At 38.3% G+C, this 22,872-nt stretch overlaps 2 protein-coding genes across 2 annotated transcripts in view; one reads left to right on the forward strand and one right to left on the reverse strand.

The window, feature by feature from the left end:
- The window catches only part of LOC149422485 (oxysterol-binding protein-related protein 11), a 32,191-nt gene extending 15,998 nt beyond the window's left edge, over positions 1–16,193 (forward strand). The window contains exons 4-6 of the mRNA XM_089633830.1: positions 12,115–12,215; positions 14,337–14,415; positions 15,021–16,193. Of these exons, the coding sequence (XP_089489956.1) occupies positions 12,115–12,215; positions 14,337–14,415; positions 15,021–15,140 (300 nt within the window). The 3' untranslated portion in view covers positions 15,141–16,193. The remainder of the gene's footprint in view (positions 1–12,114; positions 12,216–14,336; positions 14,416–15,020) is intronic.
- Positions 16,194–16,392: 199 nt separating this feature from the next.
- snf (U1 small nuclear ribonucleoprotein A snf) lies at positions 16,393–20,182 on the reverse strand. Its single transcript, XM_089633829.1, has 4 exons — positions 20,084–20,182; positions 19,434–19,671; positions 17,213–17,526; positions 16,393–16,767 (listed from the first exon to the last, which is right to left on the reverse strand). The coding sequence occupies exons 2-4, from the start codon at positions 19,668–19,670 to the stop codon at positions 16,608–16,610; spliced, it is 711 nt and encodes a 236-aa protein (XP_089489955.1). The 5' UTR covers position 19,671; positions 20,084–20,182; the 3' UTR covers positions 16,393–16,607.
- Between the last annotated feature and the right edge of the window lie 2,690 nt (positions 20,183–22,872).

The following is a 22,872-nucleotide window of genomic DNA, read 5'->3' on the forward strand; positions in this document are numbered from 1 at the left end:
TCTTGAGGTGTGTGTATTTAGTGCGACGGGTGAGCCTGCTGCTCACTGCACAAATATAATTACAAAAACCTTCCACATCTCTTGAGGTGTGTGTATTTAGTGCGACGGGTGAGCCTGCTGCTCACTGCACAAATATAATTACAAAAACCTTCCACATACTCTTGAGGTGTGTGTATTTAGTGCGACGGGTTAGCCTGCTGCTCACTGCACAAATATAATTACAAAAACCTTCCACATACTCTTGAGGTGTGTGTATTTAGTGCGACGGGTGAGCCTGCTGCTCACTGCACAAATATAATTACAAAAACCTTCCACATCTCTTGAGGTGTGTGTATTTAGTGCGACGGGTGAGCCTGCTGCTCACTGCACAAATATAATTACAAAAACCTTCCACATACTCTTGAGGTGTGTGTATTTAGTGCGACGGGTGAGCCTGCTGCTCGCTGCACAAATATAATTACAAAAACCTTCCACATACTCTTGAGGTGTGTGTATTTAGTGCGACGGGTGAGCCTGCTGCTCACTGCACAAATATAATTACAAAAACCTTCCACATCTCTTGAGGTGTGTGTATTTAGTGCGACGGGTGAGCCTGCTGCTCACTGCACAAATATAATTACAAAAACCTTCCACATCTCTTGAGGTGTGTGTATTTAGTGCGACGGGTGAGCCTGCTGCTCACTGCACAAATATAATTACAAAAACCTTCCACATACTCTTGAGGTGTGTGTATTTAGTGCGACGGGTGAGCCTGCTGCTCACTGCACAAATATAATTACAAAAACCTTCCACCTACTCTTGAGGTGTGTGTATTTAGTGCGACGGGTGAGCCTGCTGCTCACTGCACAAATATAATTGCACTGCACAAACTATGCACTTTGTCAATCTTTAATAGAGTATGGTATCATAGCATGGGGAGGAGCAAACGCTGCCGCCATTGATCCAATATCTAAAGCTCAGAAACTTATAATAAAGATTATCCTCAAACTACCAATCACAAGCAGTTCGGATGAAATCTTTAGGAAAATCTGTGTTATGGACATTAGGCAACTTTATGCCAAAAACATACTAACATACCTCTTCAAACACAAAACTACTTTTGACAATATCCAAACTGCTCGTGATACTAGAACAAAAGGACATAATTTCTTACAAATCCCTTTCGCTAAAACAACTTTTGGCCAGAGAAACTTTAGATATTTTGCAACAAGGCTATATAATGCTCTCCCACTAGCCATTAGACTGAACGATTTTTTTCTGAAATATAAAACAGACATCAAATCTTGGATCATCAGCCAAGACAGATCCATGATAAATTGTTTTATAAAAATCCCTACATAAGTATGTACTCCAACTAGATGCTGATTAACAAATGTATCATTTATTATTATTATTTATTATTTTCTATCTTTTTCACAATGTCATTTAATGTAGTGAAATATTTAATGTATCAAAAAATATGTAAACATTTTTAATGTATCAAATACGTCTGTCTCGACACAGGTTTATCCTAGTGAGACAGACATCGAAAAAAAAAACCTGTAAAAGAAACTTTATATTGATAATAAAAAAATAAAAAATAAAAAAAAATTACAAAAACGTTCCACATACTCTTGAGGTGTGTGTATTTAGTGCGACGGGTGAGCCTGCTGCTCACTGCACAAATATAATTACAAAAACCTTCCACATACTCTTGAGGTGTGTGTATTTAGTGCGACGGGTGAGCCTGCTGCTCACTGCACAAATATAATTACAAAATCCTTCCATATACTCTTGAGGTGTGTGTATTTAGTGCGACGGGTGAGCCTGCTGCTCACTGCACAAATATAATAACAAAAACCTTCCACATACTCTTGAGGTGTGTGTATTTAGTGCGACGGGTGAGCCTGCTGCTCACTGCACAAATATAATTACAAAATCCTTCCACATACTCTTGAGGTGTGTGTATTTAGTGCGACGGGTGAGCCTGCTGCTCACTGCACAAATATAATTACTAAAACCTTCCACATACTCTTGAGGTGTGTGTATTTAGTGCGACGGGTGAGCCTGCTGCTCACTGCACAAATATAATTACAAAATCCTTCCACATACTCTTGAGGTGTGTGTATTTAGTGCGACGGGTGAGCCTGCTGCTCACTGCACAAATATAATTACAAAAACCTTCCACATACTCTTGAGGTGTGTGTATTTAGTGCGACGGGTGAGCCTGCTGCTCACTGCACAAATATAATTACAAAAACCTTCCACATACTCTTGAGGTGTGTGTATTTAGTGCGACGGGTGAGCCTGCTGCTCACTGCACAAATATAATTACAAAAACCTTCCACATCTCTTGAGGTGTGTGTATTTAGTGCGACGGGTGAGCCTGCTGCTCACTGCACAAATATAATTACAAAAACCTTCCACATACTCTTGAGGTGTGTGTATTTAGTGCGACGGGTGAGCCTGCTGCTCACTGCACAAATATAATTACAAAACCTTCCACATACTCTTGAGGTGTGTGTATTTAGTGCGACGGGTGAGCCTGCTGCTCACTGCACAAATATAATTACAAAAACCTTCCACATCTCTTGAGGTGTGTGTATTTAGTGCGACGGGTGAGCCTGCTGCTCACTGCACAAATATAATTACAAAAACCTTCCACATCTCTTGAGGTGTGTGTATTTAGTGCGACGGGTGAGCCTGCTGCTCACTGCACAAATATAATTACAAAAACCTTCCACATACTCTTGAGGTGTGTGTATTTAGTGCGACGGGTGAGCCTGCTGCTCACTGCACAAATATAATTACAAAAACCTTCCACATACTCTTGAGGTGTGTGTATTTAGTGCGACGGGTGAGCCTGCTGCTCACTGCACAAATATAATTATAAAAACCTTCCACATACTCTTGAGGTGTGTGTATTTAGTGCGACGGGTGAGCCTGCTGCTCACTGCACAAATATAATTACAAAAACCTTCCACATCTCTTGAGGTGTGTGTATTTAGTGCGACGGGTGAGCCTGCTGCTCACTGCACAAATATAATTACAAAAACCTTCCACATACTCTTGAGGTGTGTGTATTTAGTGCGACGGGTTAGCCTGCTGCACACTGCACAAATATAATTACAAAAACCTTCCACATACTCTTGAGGTGTGTGTATTTGGTGCGACGGGTGAGCCTGCTGCTCACTGCACAAATATAATTACAAAAACCTTCCACATCTCTTGAGGTGTGTGTATTTAGTGCGACGGGTGAGCCTGCTGCTCACTGCACAAATATAATTACAAAAACCTTCCACCTACTCTTGAGGTGTGTGTATTTAGTGCGACGGGTGAGCCTGCTGCTCACTGCACAAATATAATTACAAAAACCTTCCACATACTCTTGAGGTGTGTGTATTTAGTGCGACGGGTTAGCCTGCTGCTCACTGCACAAATATAATTACAAAAACCTTCCACATACTCTTGAGGTGTGTGTATTTAGTGCGACGGGTGAGCCTGCTGCTCACTGCACAAATATAATTACAAAAACCTTCCACATCTCTTGAGGTGTGTGTATTTAGTGCGACGGGTGAGCCTGCTGCTCACTGCACAAATATAATTACAAAAACCTTCCACATACTCTTGAGGTGTGTGTATTTAGTGCGACGGGTTAGCCTGCTGCTCACTGCACAAATATAATTACAAAAACCTTCCACATACTCTTGAGGTGTGTGTATTTAGTGCGACGGGTGAGCCTGCTGCTCGCTGCACAAATATAATTACAAAAACCTTCCACATACTCTTGAGGTGTGTGTATTTAGTGCGACGGGTGAGCCTGCTGCTCACTGCACAAATATAATTACAAAAACCTTCCACATACTCTTGAGGTGTGTGTATTTAGTGCGACGGGTGAGCCTGCTGCTCACTGCACAAATATAATTACAAAACCTTCCACATACTCTTGAGGTGTGTGTATTTAGTGCGACGGGTGAGCCTGCTGCTCACTGCACAAATATAATTACAAAAACCTTCCACATCTCTTGAGGTGTGTGTATTTAGTGCGACGGGTGAGCCTGATGCTCACTGCACAAATATAATTACAAAAACCTTCCACATACTCTTGAGGTGTGTGTATTTAGTGCGACGGGTGAGCCTGCTGCTCACTGCACAAATATAATTACAAAAACCTTCCACATACTCTTGAGGTGTGTGTATTTAGTGCGACGGGTGAGCCTGCTGCTCACTGCACAAATATAATTACAAAAACCTTCCACATACTCTTGAGGTGTGTGTATTTAGTGCGACGGGTGAGCCTGCTGCTCACTGCACAAATATAATTACAAAAACCTTCCACATACTCTTGAGGTGTGTGTATTTAGTGCGACGGGTGAGCCTGCTGCTCACTGCACAAATATAATTACAAAAACCTTCCACATACTCTTGAGGTGTGTGTATTTAGTGCGACGGGTGAGCCTGCTGCTCACTGCACAAATATAATTATAAAAACCTTCCACATACTCTTGAGGTGTGTGTATTTAGTGCGACGGGTGAGCCTGCTGCTCACTGCACAAATATAATTACAAAAACCTTCCACATCTCTTGAGGTGTGTGTATTTAGTGCGACGGGTGAGCCTGCTGCTCACTGCACAAATATAATTACAAAAACCTTCCACATACTCTTGAGGTGTGTGTATTTAGTGCGACGGGTTAGCCTGCTGCTCACTGCACAAATATAATTACAAAAACCTTCCACATACTCTTGAGGTGTGTGTATTTAGTGCGACGGGTGAGCCTGCTGCTCACTGCACAAATATAATTACAAAAACCTTCCACATCTCTTGAGGTGTGTGTATTTAGTGCGACGGGTGAGCCTGCTGCTCACTGCACAAATATAATTACAAAAACCTTCCACCTACTCTTGAGGTGTGTGTATTTAGTGCGACGGGTGAGCCTGCTGCTCACTGCACAAATATAATTACAAAAACCTTCCACATACTCTTGAGGTGTGTGTATTTAGTGCGACGGGTTAGCCTGCTGCTCACTGCACAAATATAATTACAAAAACCTTCCACATACTCTTGAGGTGTGTGTATTTAGTGCGACGGGTGAGCCTGCTGCTCACTGCACAAATATAATTACAAAAACCTTCCACATCTCTTGAGGTGTGTGTATTTAGTGCGACGGGTGAGCCTGCTGCTCACTGCACAAATATAATTACAAAAACCTTCCACATACTCTTGAGGTGTGTGTATTTAGTGCGACGGGTTAGCCTGCTGCTCACTGCACAAATATAATTACAAAAACCTTCCACATACTCTTGAGGTGTGTGTATTTAGTGCGACGGGTGAGCCTGCTGCTCACTGCACAAATATAATTACAAAAACCTTCCACATCTCTTGAGGTGTGTGTATTTAGTGCGACGGGTGAGCCTGCTGCTCACTGCACAAATATAATTACAAAAACCTTCCACATACTCTTGAGGTGTGTGTATTTAGTGCGACGGGTGAGCCTGCTGCTCGCTGCACAAATATAATTACAAAAACCTTCCACATACTCTTGAGGTGTGTGTATTTAGTGCGACGGGTGAGCCTGCTGCTCACTGCACAAATATAATTACAAAAACCTTCCACATACTCTTGAGGTGTGTGTATTTAGTGCGACGGGTGAGCCTGCTGCTCACTGCACAAATATAATTACAAAACCTTCCACATACTCTTGAGGTGTGTGTATTTAGTGCGACGGGTGAGCCTGCTGCTCACTGCACAAATATAATTACAAAAACCTTCCACATCTCTTGAGGTGTGTGTATTTAGTGCGACGGGTGAGCCTGATGCTCACTGCACAAATATAATTACAAAAACCTTCCACATACTCTTGAGGTGTGTGTATTTAGTGCGACGGGTGAGCCTGCTGCTCACTGCACAAATATAATTACAAAAACCTTCCACATACTCTTGAGGTGTGTGTATTTAGTGCGACGGGTGAGCCTGCTGCTCACTGCACAAATATAATTACAAAAACCTTCCACATACTCTTGAGGTGTGTGTATTTAGTGCGACGGGTTAGCCTGCTGCTCACTGCACAAATATAATTACAAAAACCTTCCACATACTCTTGAGGTGTGTGTATTTAGTGCGACGGGTGAGCCTGCTGCTCACTGCACAAATATAATTACAAAAACCTTCCACATCTCTTGAGGTGTGTGTATTTAGTGCGACGGGTGAGCCTGCTGCTCACTGCACAAATATAATTACAAAAACCTTCCACCTACTCTTGAGGTGTGTGTATTTAGTGCGACGGGTGAGCCTGCTGCTCACTGCACAAATATAATTACAAAAACCTTCCACATACTCTTGAGGTGTGTGTATTTAGTGCGACGGGTTAGCCTGCTGCTCACTGCACAAATATAATTACAAAAACCTTCCACATACTCTTGAGGTGTGTGTATTTAGTGCGACGGGTGAGCCTGCTGCTCACTGCACAAATATAATTACAAAAACCTTCCACATCTCTTGAGGTGTGTGTATTTAGTGCGACGGGTGAGCCTGCTGCTCACTGCACAAATATAATTACAAAAACCTTCCACATACTCTTGAGGTGTGTGTATTTAGTGCGACGGGTTAGCCTGCTGCTCACTGCACAAATATAATTACAAAAACCTTCCACATACTCTTGAGGTGTGTGTATTTAGTGCGACGGGTGAGCCTGCTGCTCACTGCACAAATATAATTACAAAAACCTTCCACATCTCTTGAGGTGTGTGTATTTAGTGCGACGGGTGAGCCTGCTGCTCACTGCACAAATATAATTACAAAAACCTTCCACATACTCTTGAGGTGTGTGTATTTAGTGCGACGGGTGAGCCTGCTGCTCGCTGCACAAATATAATTACAAAAACCTTCCACATACTCTTGAGGTGTGTGTATTTAGTGCGACGGGTGAGCCTGCTGCTCACTGCACAAATATAATTACAAAAACCTTCCACATACTCTTGAGGTGTGTGTATTTAGTGCGACGGGTGAGCCTGCTGCTCACTGCACAAATATAATTACAAAACCTTCCACATACTCTTGAGGTGTGTGTATTTAGTGCGACGGGTGAGCCTGCTGCTCACTGCACAAATATAATTACAAAAACCTTCCACATCTCTTGAGGTGTGTGTATTTAGTGCGACGGGTGAGCCTGCTGCTCACTGCACAAATATAATTACAAAAACCTTCCACATCTCTTGAGGTGTGTGTATTTAGTGCGACGGGTGAGCCTGCTGCTCACTGCACAAATATAATTACAAAAACCTTCCACATACTCTTGAGGTGTGTGTATTTAGTGCGACGGGTGAGCCTGCTGCTCACTGCACAAATATAATTACAAAAACCTTCCACATACTCTTGAGGTGTGTGTATTTAGTGCGACGGGTGAGCCTGCTGCTCACTGCACAAATATAATTACAAAAACCTTCCACATCTCTTGAGGTGTGTGTATTTAGTGCGACGGGTGAGCCTGATGCTCACTGCACAAATATAATTACAAAAACCTTCCACATACTCTTGAGGTGTGTGTATTTAGTGCGACGGGTGAGCCTGCTGCTCACTGCACAAATATAATTACAAAAACCTTCCACATACTCTTGAGGTGTGTGTATTTAGTGCGACGGGTGAGCCTGCTGCTCACTGCACAAATATAATTACAAAAACCTTCCACATCTCTTGAGGTGTGTGTATTTAGTGCGACGGGTGAGCCTGCTGCTCACTGCACAAATATAATTACAAAAACCTTCCACATACTCTTGAGGTGTGTGTATTTAGTGCGACGGGTTAGCCTGCTGCTCACTGCACAAATATAATTATAAAAACCTTCCACATACTCTTGAGGTGTGTGTATTTAGTGCGGCGGGTGAGCCTGCTGCTCACTGCACAAATATAATTACAAAAACCTTCCACATCTCTTGAGGTGTGTGTATTTAGTGCGACGGGTGAGCCTGCTGCTCACTGCACAAATATAATTACAAAAACCTTCCACATACTCTTGAGGTGTGTGTATTTAGTGCGACGGGTTAGCCTGCTGCTCACTGCACAAATATAATTACAAAAACCTTCCACATACTCTTGAGGTGTGTGTATTTAGTGCGACGGGTGAGCCTGCTGCTCACTGCACAAATATAATTACAAAAACCTTCCACATCTCTTGAGGTGTGTGTATTTAGTGCGACGGGTGAGCCTGCTGCTCACTGCACAAATATAATTACAAAAACCTTCCACCTACTCTTGAGGTGTGTGTATTTAGTGCGACGGGTGAGCCTGCTGCTCACTGCACAAATATAATTACAAAAACCTTCCACATACTCTTGAGGTGTGTGTATTTAGTGCGACGGGTTAGCCTGCTGCTCACTGCACAAATATAATTACAAAAACCTTCCACATACTCTTGAGGTGTGTGTATTTAGTGCGACGGGTGAGCCTGCTGCTCACTGCACAAATATAATTACAAAAACCTTCCACATCTCTTGAGGTGTGTGTATTTAGTGCGACGGGTGAGCCTGCTGCTCACTGCACAAATATAATTACAAAAACCTTCCACATACTCTTGAGGTGTGTCTATTTAGTGCGACGGGTTAGCCTGCTGCTCACTGCACAAATATAATTACAAAAACCTTCCACATACTCTTGAGGTGTGTGTATTTGTGCGACGGGTGAGCCTGCTGCTCACTGCACAAATATAATTACAAAAACCTTCCACATCTCTTGAGGTGTGTGTATTTAGTGCGACGGGTGAGCCTGCTGCTCACTGCACAAATATAATTACAAAAACCTTCCACATACTCTTGAGGTGTGTGTATTTAGTGCGACGGGTTAGCCTGCTGCTCACTGCACAAATATAATTATAAAAACCTTCCACATACTCTTGAGGTGTGTGTATTTAGTGCGACGGGTGAGCCTGCTGCTCACTGCACAAATATAATTACAAAAACCTTCCACATCTCTTGAGGTGTGTGTATTTAGTGCGACGGGTGAGCCTGCTGCTCACTGCACAAATATAATTACAAAAACCTTCCACATACTCTTGAGGTGTGTGTATTTAGTGCGACGGGTTAGCCTGCTGCTCACTGCACAAATATAATTACAAAAACCTTCCACATACTCTTGAGGTGTGTGTATTTAGTGCGACGGGTGAGCCTGCTGCTCACTGCACAAATATAATTACAAAAACCTTCCACATCTCTTGAGGTGTGTGTATTTAGTGCGACGGGTGAGCCTGCTGCTCACTGCACAAATATAATTACAAAAACCTTCCACATACTCTTGAGGTGTGTGTATTTAGTGCGACGGGTTAGCCTGCTGCTCACTGCACAAATATAATTACAAAAACCTTCCACATACTCTTGAGGTGTGTGTATTTAGTGCGACGGGTGAGCCTGCTGCTCACTGCACAAATATAATTACAAAAACCTTCCACATCTCTTGAGGTGTGTGTATTTAGTGCGACGGGTGAGCCTGCTGCTCACTGCACAAATATAATTACAAAAACCTTCCACATACTCTTGAGGTGTGTGTATTTAGTGCGACGGGTGAGCCTGCTGCTCGCTGCACAAATATAATTACAAAAACCTTCCACATACTCTTGAGGTGTGTGTATTTAGTGCGACGGGTGAGCCTGCTGCTCACTGCACAAATATAATTACAAAAACCTTCCACATCTCTTGAGGTGTGTGTATTTAGTGCGACGGGTGAGCCTGCTGCTCACTGCACAAATATAATTACAAAAACCTTCCACATCTCTTGAGGTGTGTGTATTTAGTGCGACGGGTGAGCCTGCTGCTCACTGCACAAATATAATTACAAAAACCTTCCACATACTCTTGAGGTGTGTGTATTTAGTGCGACGGGTGAGCCTGCTGCTCACTGCACAAATATAATTACAAAAACCTTCCACCTACTCTTGAGGTGTGTGTATTTAGTGCGACGGGTGAGCCTGCTGCTCACTGCACAAATATAATTGCACTGCACAAACTATGCACTTTGTCAATCTTTAATAGAGTATGGTATCATAGCATGGGGAGGAGCAAACGCTGCCGCCATTGATCCAATATCTAAAGCTCAGAAACTTATAATAAAGATTATCCTCAAACTACCAATCACAAGCAGTTCGGATGAAATCTTTAGGAAAATCTGTGTTATGGACATTAGGCAACTTTATGCCAAAAACATACTAACATACCTCTTCAAACACAAAACTACTTTTGACAATATCCAAACTGCTCGTGATACTAGAACAAAAGGACATAATTTCTTACAAATCCCTTTCGCTAAAACAACTTTTGGCCAGAGAAACTTTAGATATTTTGCAACAAGGCTATATAATGCTCTCCCACTAGCCATTAGACTGAACGATTTTTTTCTGAAATATAAAACAGACATCAAATCTTGGATCATCAGCCAAGACAGATCCATGATAAATTGTTTTATAAAAATCCCTACATAAGTATGTACTCCAACTAGATGCTGATTAACAAATGTATCATTTATTATTATTATTTATTATTTTCTATCTTTTTCACAATGTCATTTAATGTAGTGAAATATTTAATGTATCAAAAAATATGTAAACATTTTTAATGTATCAAATACGTCTGTCTCGACACAGGTTTATCCTAGTGAGACAGACATCGAAAAAAAAAACCTGTAAAAGAAACTTTATATTGATAATAAAAAAAAAAAAAATAAAAAAAAATTACAAAAACGTTCCACATACTCTTGAGGTGTGTGTATTTAGTGCGACGGGTGAGCCTGCTGCTCACTGCACAAATATAATTACAAAAACCTTCCACATACTCTTGAGGTGTGTGTATTTAGTGCGACGGGTGAGCCTGCTGCTCACTGCACAAATATAATTACAAAATCCTTCCATATACTCTTGAGGTGTGTGTATTTAGTGCGACGGGTGAGCCTGCTGCTCACTGCACAAATATAATAACAAAAACCTTCCACATACTCTTGAGGTGTGTGTATTTAGTGCGACGGGTGAGCCTGCTGCTCACTGCACAAATATAATTACAAAATCCTTCCACATACTCTTGAGGTGTGTGTATTTAGTGCGACGGGTGAGCCTGCTGCTCACTGCACAAATATAATTACTAAAACCTTCCACATACTCTTGAGGTGTGTGTATTTAGTGCGACGGGTGAGCCTGCTGCTCACTGCACAAATATAATTACAAAATCCTTCCACATACTCTTGAGGTGTGTGTATTTAGTGCGACGGGTGAGCCTGCTGCTCACTGCACAAATATAATTACAAAAACCTTCCACATACTCTTGAGGTGTGTGTATTTAGTGCAACGGGTGAGTGGAATTGGGGAATAAGTCTTGATACAGCTACTATCATTTCTTTTTCCACATTTATTTTCGAGCGATATTTGCTCTTTATAACAGCAACCGCTGAAAATCCCGCTTCGCACAGATATGAAGTTGCAAAGGAAATAAAGACCCTTTCAGCTTTGCACTTAGAATCGGATACTCATTTTCGACTGCTCCCAAATCTCAGGCGTCTCGCGGCCACCCTGATTTCTCTCCGTGGCAACCCAAGGTGCCACGGCACCTACTTTGGGAACCTCTGGCTTATTTAGTTTTTCTGTTGCTGATCGGGTCTATTGTTTTAGCTAAAGTTATTCTCAGGCTAACTTATTTAACTTCATATTATGCAGTGATCTTAAAAATACATACAACTGCGAGATTTATATACAGCAGTGTTTCTCAACCTTATTTGCGCCATAACCCACTTCCAACGCTTCAAAAATTTCCATGCTCCCCCCTCATAAAGTAAAAATCTGCACTAATGGGAAAGGCGGCGCGCACCCATTTTGTTTTTTCTTGGTTGAGACAAAAATATCTTTAATGGAAAAGTTGCATGTTTGCAAGGAGAAGCTCACCACGCAAAACACACAAATTAACTCTATATTTGTCGTGTTGGTATTTGCGCTATTGTTGCCATTTTTTTCATCAGTTGCGATTTAAAAAAAAAAAATGTAAAATATGTTAATAATCAATGATTTGTGCATTGCCCCCAAAATATTCAAATTTTGTGTCCGCCCCAATTATATGCAGTGTAGGTGTTATATACTAAGTATGTGTATGTATATATTATTTACTTTCAGGCAATTGGAGTGCAGTGCCCGCCATTACCAATAAGAGAACATTTGGCCGTGCAAGTTGCAATGACATCTGTTAGGCAACAATTGCAACAAACAGAACTAAGGTGCGTATTGATTAAATAGGTAGAGTAGGTAATTTATATATTTTCCAGAAATATTGCAAGATTAGCACAATTATAATTTTACTAGGATGCATGAGAAGATTGTAAGATGTTATGATTTTTCACAATTTTATCGCTTCCTCGCGTTGATATCTAATAAAACTGTTATTTTACTGACTGTGGTTAGCAAGATTGTACTCCACGGAAGCGTGGGGGACGGGTGATAATGCTTGCAGTGATTGGCTGATTTCTCGCCAAACCAATTAATCTACCGACCAATCAGCGCACGCTATTCATTTTCCTACAATCTTACTACCCACAGTTAGTAAAATTATAATTGTGCTAGGTATTAACAAGAAAAACCAGTAAAATTGTGGTAAACATAGCATCTTACAATCTTTTAACGCAGCCGAATCTCTAAATAGTATAAAACTAAGTCGCTATCCACGTCTGTCTGTTAGTGCACTTAGCTCTTCTAAACTGCGCAAGGGATTTTGATAGGGTTTTCGCTATGATTTAGAGAATTTCTTCCGGAGGGTTTATATATATAACACATGCATATTATATCCGAGCAACGCCGAGAACACATCAACTAGTAATATTATAATTTGTTGTGCTAAAATGAACCAGCAAGATTGTGAGTTCGGTGTTTGAATTACAATAATATGTTTCTAGTAAAATTATAATTTACTACAAACATTATAATCGTTCATATATACCTAACAAACTTAACCTAACCACCAGGCCGGAAAGTAATATTCAAATATTATGTTGTAAGCTTAAAAACGAAACATTACCGATGGATTATATAAAGCGCAGGATGTGTACATACATACTTAGATGAGAAAGTAGTGTCAATACAGTTATTACAAAAAAAATCTGATTTTTATTTTATAACTAGCTGTACCCCTCCATGCTTTGCTGTCTGTCTGTGCAGACAGACAAACAATAGCGCGTGTTGTTTTTGCTTCCAACAGATGGCGCTGTTTTTCAAAACAAGCATGTTTTTGCCTGTCACAGTTGACATCTATATAATATAGGTAAATAAAAACACAAGCGTATTCAAATGCAACATTGTTTCAAAATATCAAAGCAATCAGTGAAGAACTTTCCGAGATTTAAGATTTTGAACAAACGAACATTTACATTTGTATTTATATAGAAGATAGATGGAGCTCTTATGCTGAAAAATAGATTTATGTGAAAAAGTCAGTTCTGAGACTGTTAAACATTTCATTTGACTGGAGTGATCATATACACATTGAAATTCAAATAAATTTATATGTAATAAGGTATTTCAATTAATGGACAACATGTTTTATGTATTTTAATCAATTCATTAACTCCTCAGGCAACCAACAGCTATCACCCGTAGAGTCAATTTTTTCACTTTTCAGAACAGCTCATGTGATCTAAACGGTGTTAGAAAGAGAAAACACCACGCTTAATATTCAAATCTAGAAGTTAACCACAGAAGAATTAAAATGTTCACCTTTACGAAACTAAAGTTTCCGACCGCGTTTTGAGAAAATTTAGAGATTTATGAAACTTTGTGAATTAACGTTATCAGTAATTTTAGTTCAGTGTTTAGATGAAAAAAAACGTAAGGTGAGCCATTTTTTTATGTTGATTTCAAAATTTCTATATTTAGAAAATTATGTTTATTTATAATAATAAAATTTGAAAGCATATTTCATCACCTTTCAAAAACAGTTTTTAGTTTTCGGATACATTGAGAAATATTCCATTTAATTGGATTTTTATTTTAAAATTAAAAATTCCCAACATATTAACAAATAACTCTAGCAGAAATAAAACCTTATCACCATAATAATGACAATTATGCCAAGTGCCGATTGCACAACCATCAGTTTCATTTAAAATGGTTGTTAAATAATTGAGAGCGTTCTACCGGCAGTCACCATGGGCCTAGTAGTGTCATCTGTGGTTGAGATTTTAAAACGATTTTTGCTGTGAATGTAGTCGGATGTACGGCACGTAATTAGAATGAATCTGCACAAAAACAGCGATGGTGTCAATTTTTGTTTTCATGTCTTATAATGTTAATGTATTAATATTACTGTCTTCAGAACATAGCTTATAATATTTGAGTTTGAATTCCAGTGATGCAGCATTAGCTCGTGCCATTGAGTCTGTTACCAGCCCATTCTCTCACACTGATCCAGATTTACTTTTACTAAAGGTGATTATTTATATCTTCATAAATCATGGTTTTGTTCTTTTATCTAAAGAAAAGATGACTTCAGGTACCTACTGTATAGTGGTGTTCATTGCTCTATGAATAAAGATTGTGTTAGTTTCCATTCAATTCTATATAGAAGGCATTCCTAGTGTTCTTTATTCTAAGTACAACAAATTGGAATGAATTAATTATTATTTAATTCCCCTGCATACTTACACTACATGCATGTAACAAGGATTGTTTTTCTGTACTGTGTACAGGCAATCAAATCATGATGAACTAAACTTATAGAAACCATTTAAATTTAGACTCACGGTTTAGGTGTACATGTTTACACTTTATAATGTACACATTAAAAATTATGTATTTTTTACTCTATTGGGTTAATTATAAGAAATATGATGTACCTAGAAGCTACAACCTTTGTATTTTATTTATACAATAAATTTTTTAAATTTGAATTTGCATCCAAATGTCAAACGTTAATAAGGTAAATAATCATTTAGTTTTTTATTCGTCCATTACACCACTACACAAGCAAGGATCTCTAACGATTTACCTGTACAATGTTGCCATACTTAGATATTGTTTTTTTACCCTTGTAGGCCACATCCGCAGCAAGCATGCAGTGCCTACTCCAATGCCTAGGAATACTCCACAGGCAGCAGCAGTTTGGATCTGTGAACATCTCCCACAACGATGGAGACACTGACTCGGTGTTTTGAACAAAGCTTTCGGCAGGGTGTGTTCACTGTCTACTGAAATGTATTATGTGTAATAGACCCTGTAGAATTTAGAGTCCACTATTTTCGTAAATTGATGTGTATCAATGTTTTTTGCACAGTCCTTTTAGGTTTGTCATTTCTATTTTTCTTCCGCCGTGTCAAAACCTATTAATTTATTACATATCGTTTTTTTTTAATTTGAAATCTTAACCATATTGTAATATTTTTATAACCATAATGTTATTTTCTTAGGATTTTTTGTTGTTTTTAAACCTGGTTTCCATACTCTCATCTCCATTCAAAGTGACAAAATTTGAGAAAAAACCTAAAAAAAAATTGGATTGCCTACAAATTTGAAACGAGAGTATAAATGATATTATTATTTCAACAGTTAAAATTTCTTCCTCGCATACAATCGAGATTATGAACGTGGACTTAGAATTGATTGGAGTGCCGATAGAATTGACAGTCAAGCAGAAAGCGTGCATTACAGTACTTTTAATCGCATTTAATGTTCAAGTGTCGGTGATAAATTGACGTTTCTCACATTCCGCAAATATTAAATATCTTCTAGGAGGTGATTTTTGAGAGGAAAGGGGATGTACGTATTTGCTAGTCTTGTATGTTAAGTAATCTAAACATATCAAATATTGTTTATAATACTTTCCATTTAACGAGTGTAAACTCAAATCATTATAATAAATCAGTTCATTGAGCACTTTTCCAGTGTAAAATAATGAACTACATTTTATATTATTATATAAACAAGGTAGATTATATGATTTATATATTACGATGAAAAACTTTTGTAATCCTTTTCTAAAGATCATTATTTTACGGCTTACTTTCGTTGCTCTGAATTTTCCATTTACCAAATATTTATTATTCTTAGGACGGGTTGTTTCGGAGAATTTGAACAATTCATCAAATTTCAACGTTCATTTTCGGGTTCTGTGAAAGACTTATTCAAGTTCTGTTATTATATCATTGTAGGCTAGTTGCTTGACAAAACTGAATCAAAAACAGAACTTGAGAAAATCTTTCACAGAACTTGAAAATGAACGTTGAAATTTGATGAATTGTTCAAATTCTCCGAAACAACCCATCCTTAGTAAACATAGGTGTAAAATTTGATTGAATGATGTTTAAAAAATCATTTTTATGAATAGAAACAAATCTTTTATAATAAATATATACAAACTAGTAAAGTTCTACTTGGACCTAGTGCAATGTCAAGAGAACTTTTTATTTGTGAAGTAATTTATTTTGTAATCTTAATACAACAACGTGTATATATATAATATGTATGACTTATTTGTATTTCATCTGAGTTGATTTAAATAAACATAAGTTATTTAGCAAAACAATGATAATTTGGTTTGTCTCTCTCTGATACACATCGGTAAGCATACTCCCAAAAGTTTTCAATGTTTTTAGCACTTTCACAATATAAACTTGATTCAGGGTTCACTTCTTGGCAAAGGAGATCTTCATAGCGTGCGTGGGGGTGATCTTGAAGCCCTGAAGAGCCTCCTTAGCGGCAGCTGACTGCACTTCATTGGCAAACTCCACGAACGCAATGTCGTGTCGGTTGGGCACCAGTCGGACCTCTTTGAATCCAGGGAACCTAAGATTAAATTGGTTTTAGTATATTGTTATCATTTTACATAGTTATTCAAAATTAAACTAAGAACAAATTTAAATCAAGAGACAGCACGAAAAGTCATATTTCATCAAGGGGTAATGAATTATTGAGTATGGCTTGCTCGTACGAATGTGTTTTTTCCGTGCCAATTTTAAAATATTTTTTATTTACTCCACTAGGACCGAATACAAAAGACTGATCCATAGCATCGTCTGGAGTGAAGTGCGGTGTGGGAGGCAAAGTGCAGCATGACAAACCACCAATGAAAGCTAGCAAACTTCTTATAAATCACACACTTTCCGCGCTTGGCAAGAAACGCCTATCAGCACATATCATTTTGCTTGCGGTCTAGCTACAAGTTGAATGTGTTTTAAGTACTCCGGAGTTTGACATAGTTTTACGTGCATATTTTAAGTTAGATACTCACTGATTGAACAACATAGACAACATCATCTCTGATGTCTCATCGGGTAGGTTGGTGAGGAACAGGATCTGGTTAGGCGGCTGCTCCGCCGGGGGCCCACTCAACCCGAAGGTAGCCAGAGGGGGAACCGTGGCTCCAACGGGCAGGTTGTTGGGGGCCAGCTGGGCGGCGTTCTGCCGGTTCTCCTTGGACTTCTTCTTCTTGGTGGCCCCATCCTCATTGGGAACCTTGGGCAGCTTCAACTTCTTGGGACGCTCCTGGAAGGTGCCCTTGCTCCTGGCAATGACGTCGGAGTCAGTCTTGCAGTATTGGATGTGCTGGAATAATGCAGTTTATTCATTACCAATGTTTTTTAAAACAGCTAGTAATTTTTTGCAATCAAAATTTTACACTTATCTTACACTTTTTTAAACTACATTGCCAAATTTCAATTGTTTGTCCAGTATTACGTGGTGACGACATTGTTGATAGGCTATTTCTTTCAAACTGTCAGTCGGCTAATTATAAAATATTAGCTTAAAAACCATATAAAGTTTAATAAATAAACATTCAAGATGCCGCAAAGTGTTCAACCAACGAGTATAAAGTGTTTCTTCCATTAAAAAACGACAGGAGTATCATTTCAAGGCAAGTGGCAGGTTGGGAACGCATTCCTATCAAACATTTTTTCAATTTATGTGATTGTTTAGACATATTTTGGTGTACGATATTTAAGTACGTTGTTAGTTAATATCGTATCACCGAGGAGTTTATTCTTTACGGCAATAAAACTCGCCAAATTTTATATTTCACCAATTAAACGGGCTACTGTCGTACAAATATTTGCAATGAACAAAAAAATACAGAGGCTCAGCGAAGATGCAGCGCAGCCGCTATATATTTTGGTTTAATATTTATTTTAACCTTGTCAATGATAATATTTATTATAACACCTTGATATTTATATTCGCAGAAAATTTAATTAAGCACCATTCAATGCTTTGTCCTGTACCGGCAATTAATATTTAAGATCTTGGCCTAAACAAAGGAAATTCTTTTCTTTTCTTTGGTTACACTTGGCAAAATTAAGAAATCTGTTCCAACTATGTGTGAAAGTTCCTACCCAAGTTGCGTTATGATTTGTTTTGTTTGGTACCTTCCATTTTCATTGGAATATGTAACATGTTTGTGGTTTAAGTGCACCTTTCAAGTCTCCAAGCGGTTTCTGTAGCAGTGAAAAAAAAGGTGCTTCAAAGCTATGCGACCTGAGGTCATCCAAGTCATCTAAAGTCGTTCAAGAACTCTTATGTGTTCAAAACATTTTGAAGAACGTCTTGTTAACAGAACATTGAATGTAACTCGATGGATGAAGCAGTGCCCGCAACATTGTATAATTAAGTTTATTAGGTTATCGAGTACAAAAAAATACATAGTATGCAAAATGTATCCACAGTTTGAAAATTGATTATTATTATGATTTACTTGACATGAGTTCTAGGCTTGCCAGAAAAAAATAATATACTTAAATACAGTATTGTACAAACAAAAATGTGTTTTATTTCAATGGAATGGGTTATGATATGATAAGTGAGAAATAATTGTTGTTTCCTACAAATGTCAATAAAATGTCAAGCCACTGAATAATAACCATGGAAACGGTCTGGCGTTGCCGCCATCTGGGCAGCCATTTTTGCCAACCGTTTGGACAGAATTTTTAGTGGTATTAAGGTATTTTCTTTAATCATTTGCTCGCCATACACTACCAATGGGAATTTATGGCGAGCGATATGCTGAAATATGCCAAGTCACGAGAATATAGCACGCTTATAGCGTGGTCTGTCACAGGCTTAATGAAAATATTCTAGTATTATTATATTTTCCAGCTACATAAGTGTTTTTCATAAGAGGCTCTCCTCCTGTAAATGAATACAGTACTACAGGTTTTGAAAACCTCAATTATGACATCTAACATGGAAATTTGTGATGCGCTTTTTCATTGACAAAATAAATATATTGCAAGTGAAGAAACAACAAGCTAGAATAATATTAAGATACAATTATTTCCTTGCCAAGCAAATAAAATATATTTTTGTGTATTTTTTAAGGATATAAATACCATAAAAATGAGGCAAGTGCGGTGAGCTACAAGCAAATCCACGGTGGATTTACCGGCACACGATGAGGTACAAACGTCAGAAATCCATGGTGGATTTATTGGCACACTAGAGGTTAATCAAATACTTACCATGGGTTTATCATAGAAGGGGAAACCTTGCATACTTCTCAGGGCAATGGTTGCACTGGAGATTTCTTTGAATATCACAAACGCCTGACCTCTCATTTTGAATGTTTTCAGTGCAACTATTTCTAATATCTGACCAAACTGGGAAAAGATGGCGTATAAGGATTTCTTCAGTTCCTCTTTTTTAATCTTTTCGTTCAAATTGTTGATGTATATTGTGTGATTTGGTCGGATATCCATTCTGTAAAGAAAAGTTCATACATTAGATTTGTTAAAATGCCAATATACCCTTGTAATTGTCATAGAACACGGGCAATACAGCTTATAATATTGTAACAAAAGGCAACGAAACGATTTTAACCTCAAATACACACTAACAAAATATTAAGGTAAGCATATCAACACAGTTTAATTTTATAACCATATTAATGAGAACATAATCGAATAATCGGTTTAATAAGAATTATCGGTTTTAATTTACACACGAGTGTAAATTAAAACCGATTTTGTTTGCACTCAATAAGAAAAAGAGGCAAAAAATATGATAACGGTGTTACCCAAACTATAGTATAGAATATAAATAGAAACAAAACAATGGACCTAAAACATTTATTGTTAATAAAAAATAGCGCCATAAATGTAAAAATCCTTACTTGTTTAGATTTGGATACTCAAAAATAGGTAAAATACGAAAATGCACACCCGGCTTGGCAAAAGACGCGTTTTTAAAGAGGTCAGAAACAAAAAGTAGAGTAGAAATGTCATACGCAAATCTCTATGAATCTCTCGGTGACCATAACTCAAAAAAAGCATTTTCAACACAATATACATCTTCATCATAAGAAAATTAATCACGGTAATAAATAAGAACGGTTATGTTTAAGAACGATCGTAACTAATACTCCACAGACAGAGCGATTTTAGTTGGACTTTTATTGAACGACAAAAATTGAACAAGATATCTTTCAGACGTTTCAATCTAACTCGAACCAATTAAGATGACGTCAAGTGAAGTTATCGCTGCGTGCGTCCCTATAATTTCTGACCTTTTACCGAACGAACTTAAGAATATGAAAAAGCGCAAAAAATCTGTGCGTGGGCCAGATAATGGATTATAAAGAGAAACGAATTGGATGCTTCTAACACTATATTGAGAGATGGCGTTAGAAGATACTGAATTCTATCGCAATGGTTTGCAAATTTCGGAAGAACAATTTGATGGACTGTTGGCTAAAATATATTTTTTTTAAATCCAAAAACAGGACACAGTTATGCGCGCGGCTGTCCTAGCAAAAACCATATATTACAAATCACGCTAAGATACCCAGCAACTAGAGATTCTTTTTTAAGTCTGGCTTATGTGTACAGAGTTCCGAAAAACTTAATATCATTGTTTATAAAAGAAGTGTTCGTTTTTTTAAACATTCAGAGACGTTTTATTTAATAATAATAACTACAAAGTTAGATGCAATCAGCTTTTTGTTTCTGATAGAGCAATGGGAGCCACAAACAAATGCATATCTAGCTAATATTGTAAAGTACAAAGTTAAAAGCTAAAAGTAACATCAAAATTCTTTCTTACTTCTCCGCCTACATCGAAACCTCCCCCCTTCCAATGAAATTGGCATCCAGGATAATAATATGAGATCGTTGTAACGAGAATTTTTATGCGAAATTCGTCAATTTTACGCGAAATACCTACGTAAATTTTGCCATTTTCACGCAAATAACGCGAAATGCGCATTTTTCAGGCGAAATTCTTGTATTATAAATAGGTACATTTTAAATATTTATTGTGAATGGTTTTGACAAGCTTGAACAGCCATAAAATGGAAGGCAAGTTTTGGCGCGTGTCTATTGGTAACAGTCTCTGTATTGTTTTTGGGGAGTCGCTATATGCACAGCGACTAATCGACAGGGGGCGTGGCCAACATTTCCGAGCATACCCGAAGTGAAGTGTTTCGGCGCTTTATTTGAAATTGGTTCTCCGTTCAGATTTTTTTTGTGACGTCACGGCCGAGCATTTCGGAATATTGCCGAGCAGCCGATAGCTAATTTTCATCTTTCATTTCACACGATTCTTGCACCTTGATTTCATTTGGTTAGATTACATTACTATAGGGCCAATATCATAAAGTCGATTCCAAAGCCTTAATAAAGACTGTTTGGTATGGCAACCACATTCTAATTCCTGCAAATATAATTAACTTTTGGACAATAAAAGACTTGTGGTAGGTCCTATGTTCAACTTTTGTACAGATTCGTATTAGGCCTATATATACTCAAAGTATCTAATCTTTTTACATTACAAAACAGTACACCTATGGGAAAGTAAAACTAGCATTATTTGGAGTCAATGTGAAAATTTGGATGCCATATAGCATGTTGAAGGATAAGTAAGCAATGAAGGAAGTTGGGAAATTCATTGATACATTTATTTATTGGACAATTTGTATAGCGCCGCTTTTGTGAGATATCACCTCAGGGGCGCTTTACAGTTGATGCAGGTATTACAAAAATATAAATATTTCAAAAAAACTGAATTTAATTTGATACATATAAGCTGCATATTTGATATTTGACATTATTTTACTAATGGAAAATAATACATTACACCACACAAAGAAAATATAACCTAACGAGTCAAGAAATGAACAGTATTCTCAAGACTTTGCTTTTTGCAGATGATGTAGTACTAATAGAAGAAAATCATTGTGATCTACAAAATAGCCTGGAAAGGTGGAGAAAGATCCTGGAGGATAATGGACTAAACATTAGCAGGAAAAAGACGGAATATTCGTATTTACCATTTGAAGACCCAAATGCTGTAACTCCTTCGATGCAATTGGATGGAGTAACATTAGCCAACTGTGACTCATTTAAGTATCTGGGCTCACTCATCCACAGAGACGGAGGATGTGCAGCGGATGTCAACCATAGGATAGGAGTGGGATGGATGAAATTTAGATCCGTAACAGGAATTTTGTGCGACACGAAAATGCCAATAAAACTTAAAGGAAAGACATACCAGACTATTGTTAGACCCGCGATAATGCATGGCTCCGAATGCTGGACTATGTACAACTCCTACTCTAGGCAACTCGAATCAGCAGAAATGCGAATGCTTAGATGGATGGCAGGAGTATCATTAAAAGATAAAATTAAAAGCTCACGCATTCGTGGTAGCCTGGGTGTCACTGACATAAACAGTAAGCTAGAGGAACGACAGTTAAGATGGTATGGGCACATAAGACGGAGACCACCAGACCACACAGTGAAGCAGGCAATGTCTATGGAGCTTCAAAGACAGTCATCCAGAGGTAGACCAAAGAACTCCTGGATGACCCAATGCTCCAAAATCCTACAAAGAAACGGCCTAGATGAAAGCGACACTCAGAACCGAAGAAGCTATAACCTGAGAACGAGAAGAGCCGACCCCAAC

This window comes from Hesperophylax consimilis, chromosome 7 (genome assembly GCF_061612785.1).
Source record: "Hesperophylax consimilis isolate HC1 chromosome 7, BYU_Hcon_1.0, whole genome shotgun sequence".
NCBI lineage: Eukaryota > Metazoa > Arthropoda > Insecta > Trichoptera > Limnephilidae > Hesperophylax > Hesperophylax consimilis.

Coding starts and splice junctions, on each gene's coding strand:
- snf (XM_089633829.1), bottom strand. CDS start 19,670: ATGGATATCCGACCAAATCACACAATATACATCAACAATTTGAACGAA. Junction 17,527..19,433: donor CCTTCTATGATAAACCCATG/GTAAGTATTTGA, acceptor GCATTATTCCAG/CACATCCAATACTGCAAGAC. Junction 16,768..17,212: donor TTGTCTATGTTGTTCAATCA/GTGAGTATCTAA, acceptor ATTTAATCTTAG/GTTCCCTGGATTCAAAGAGG.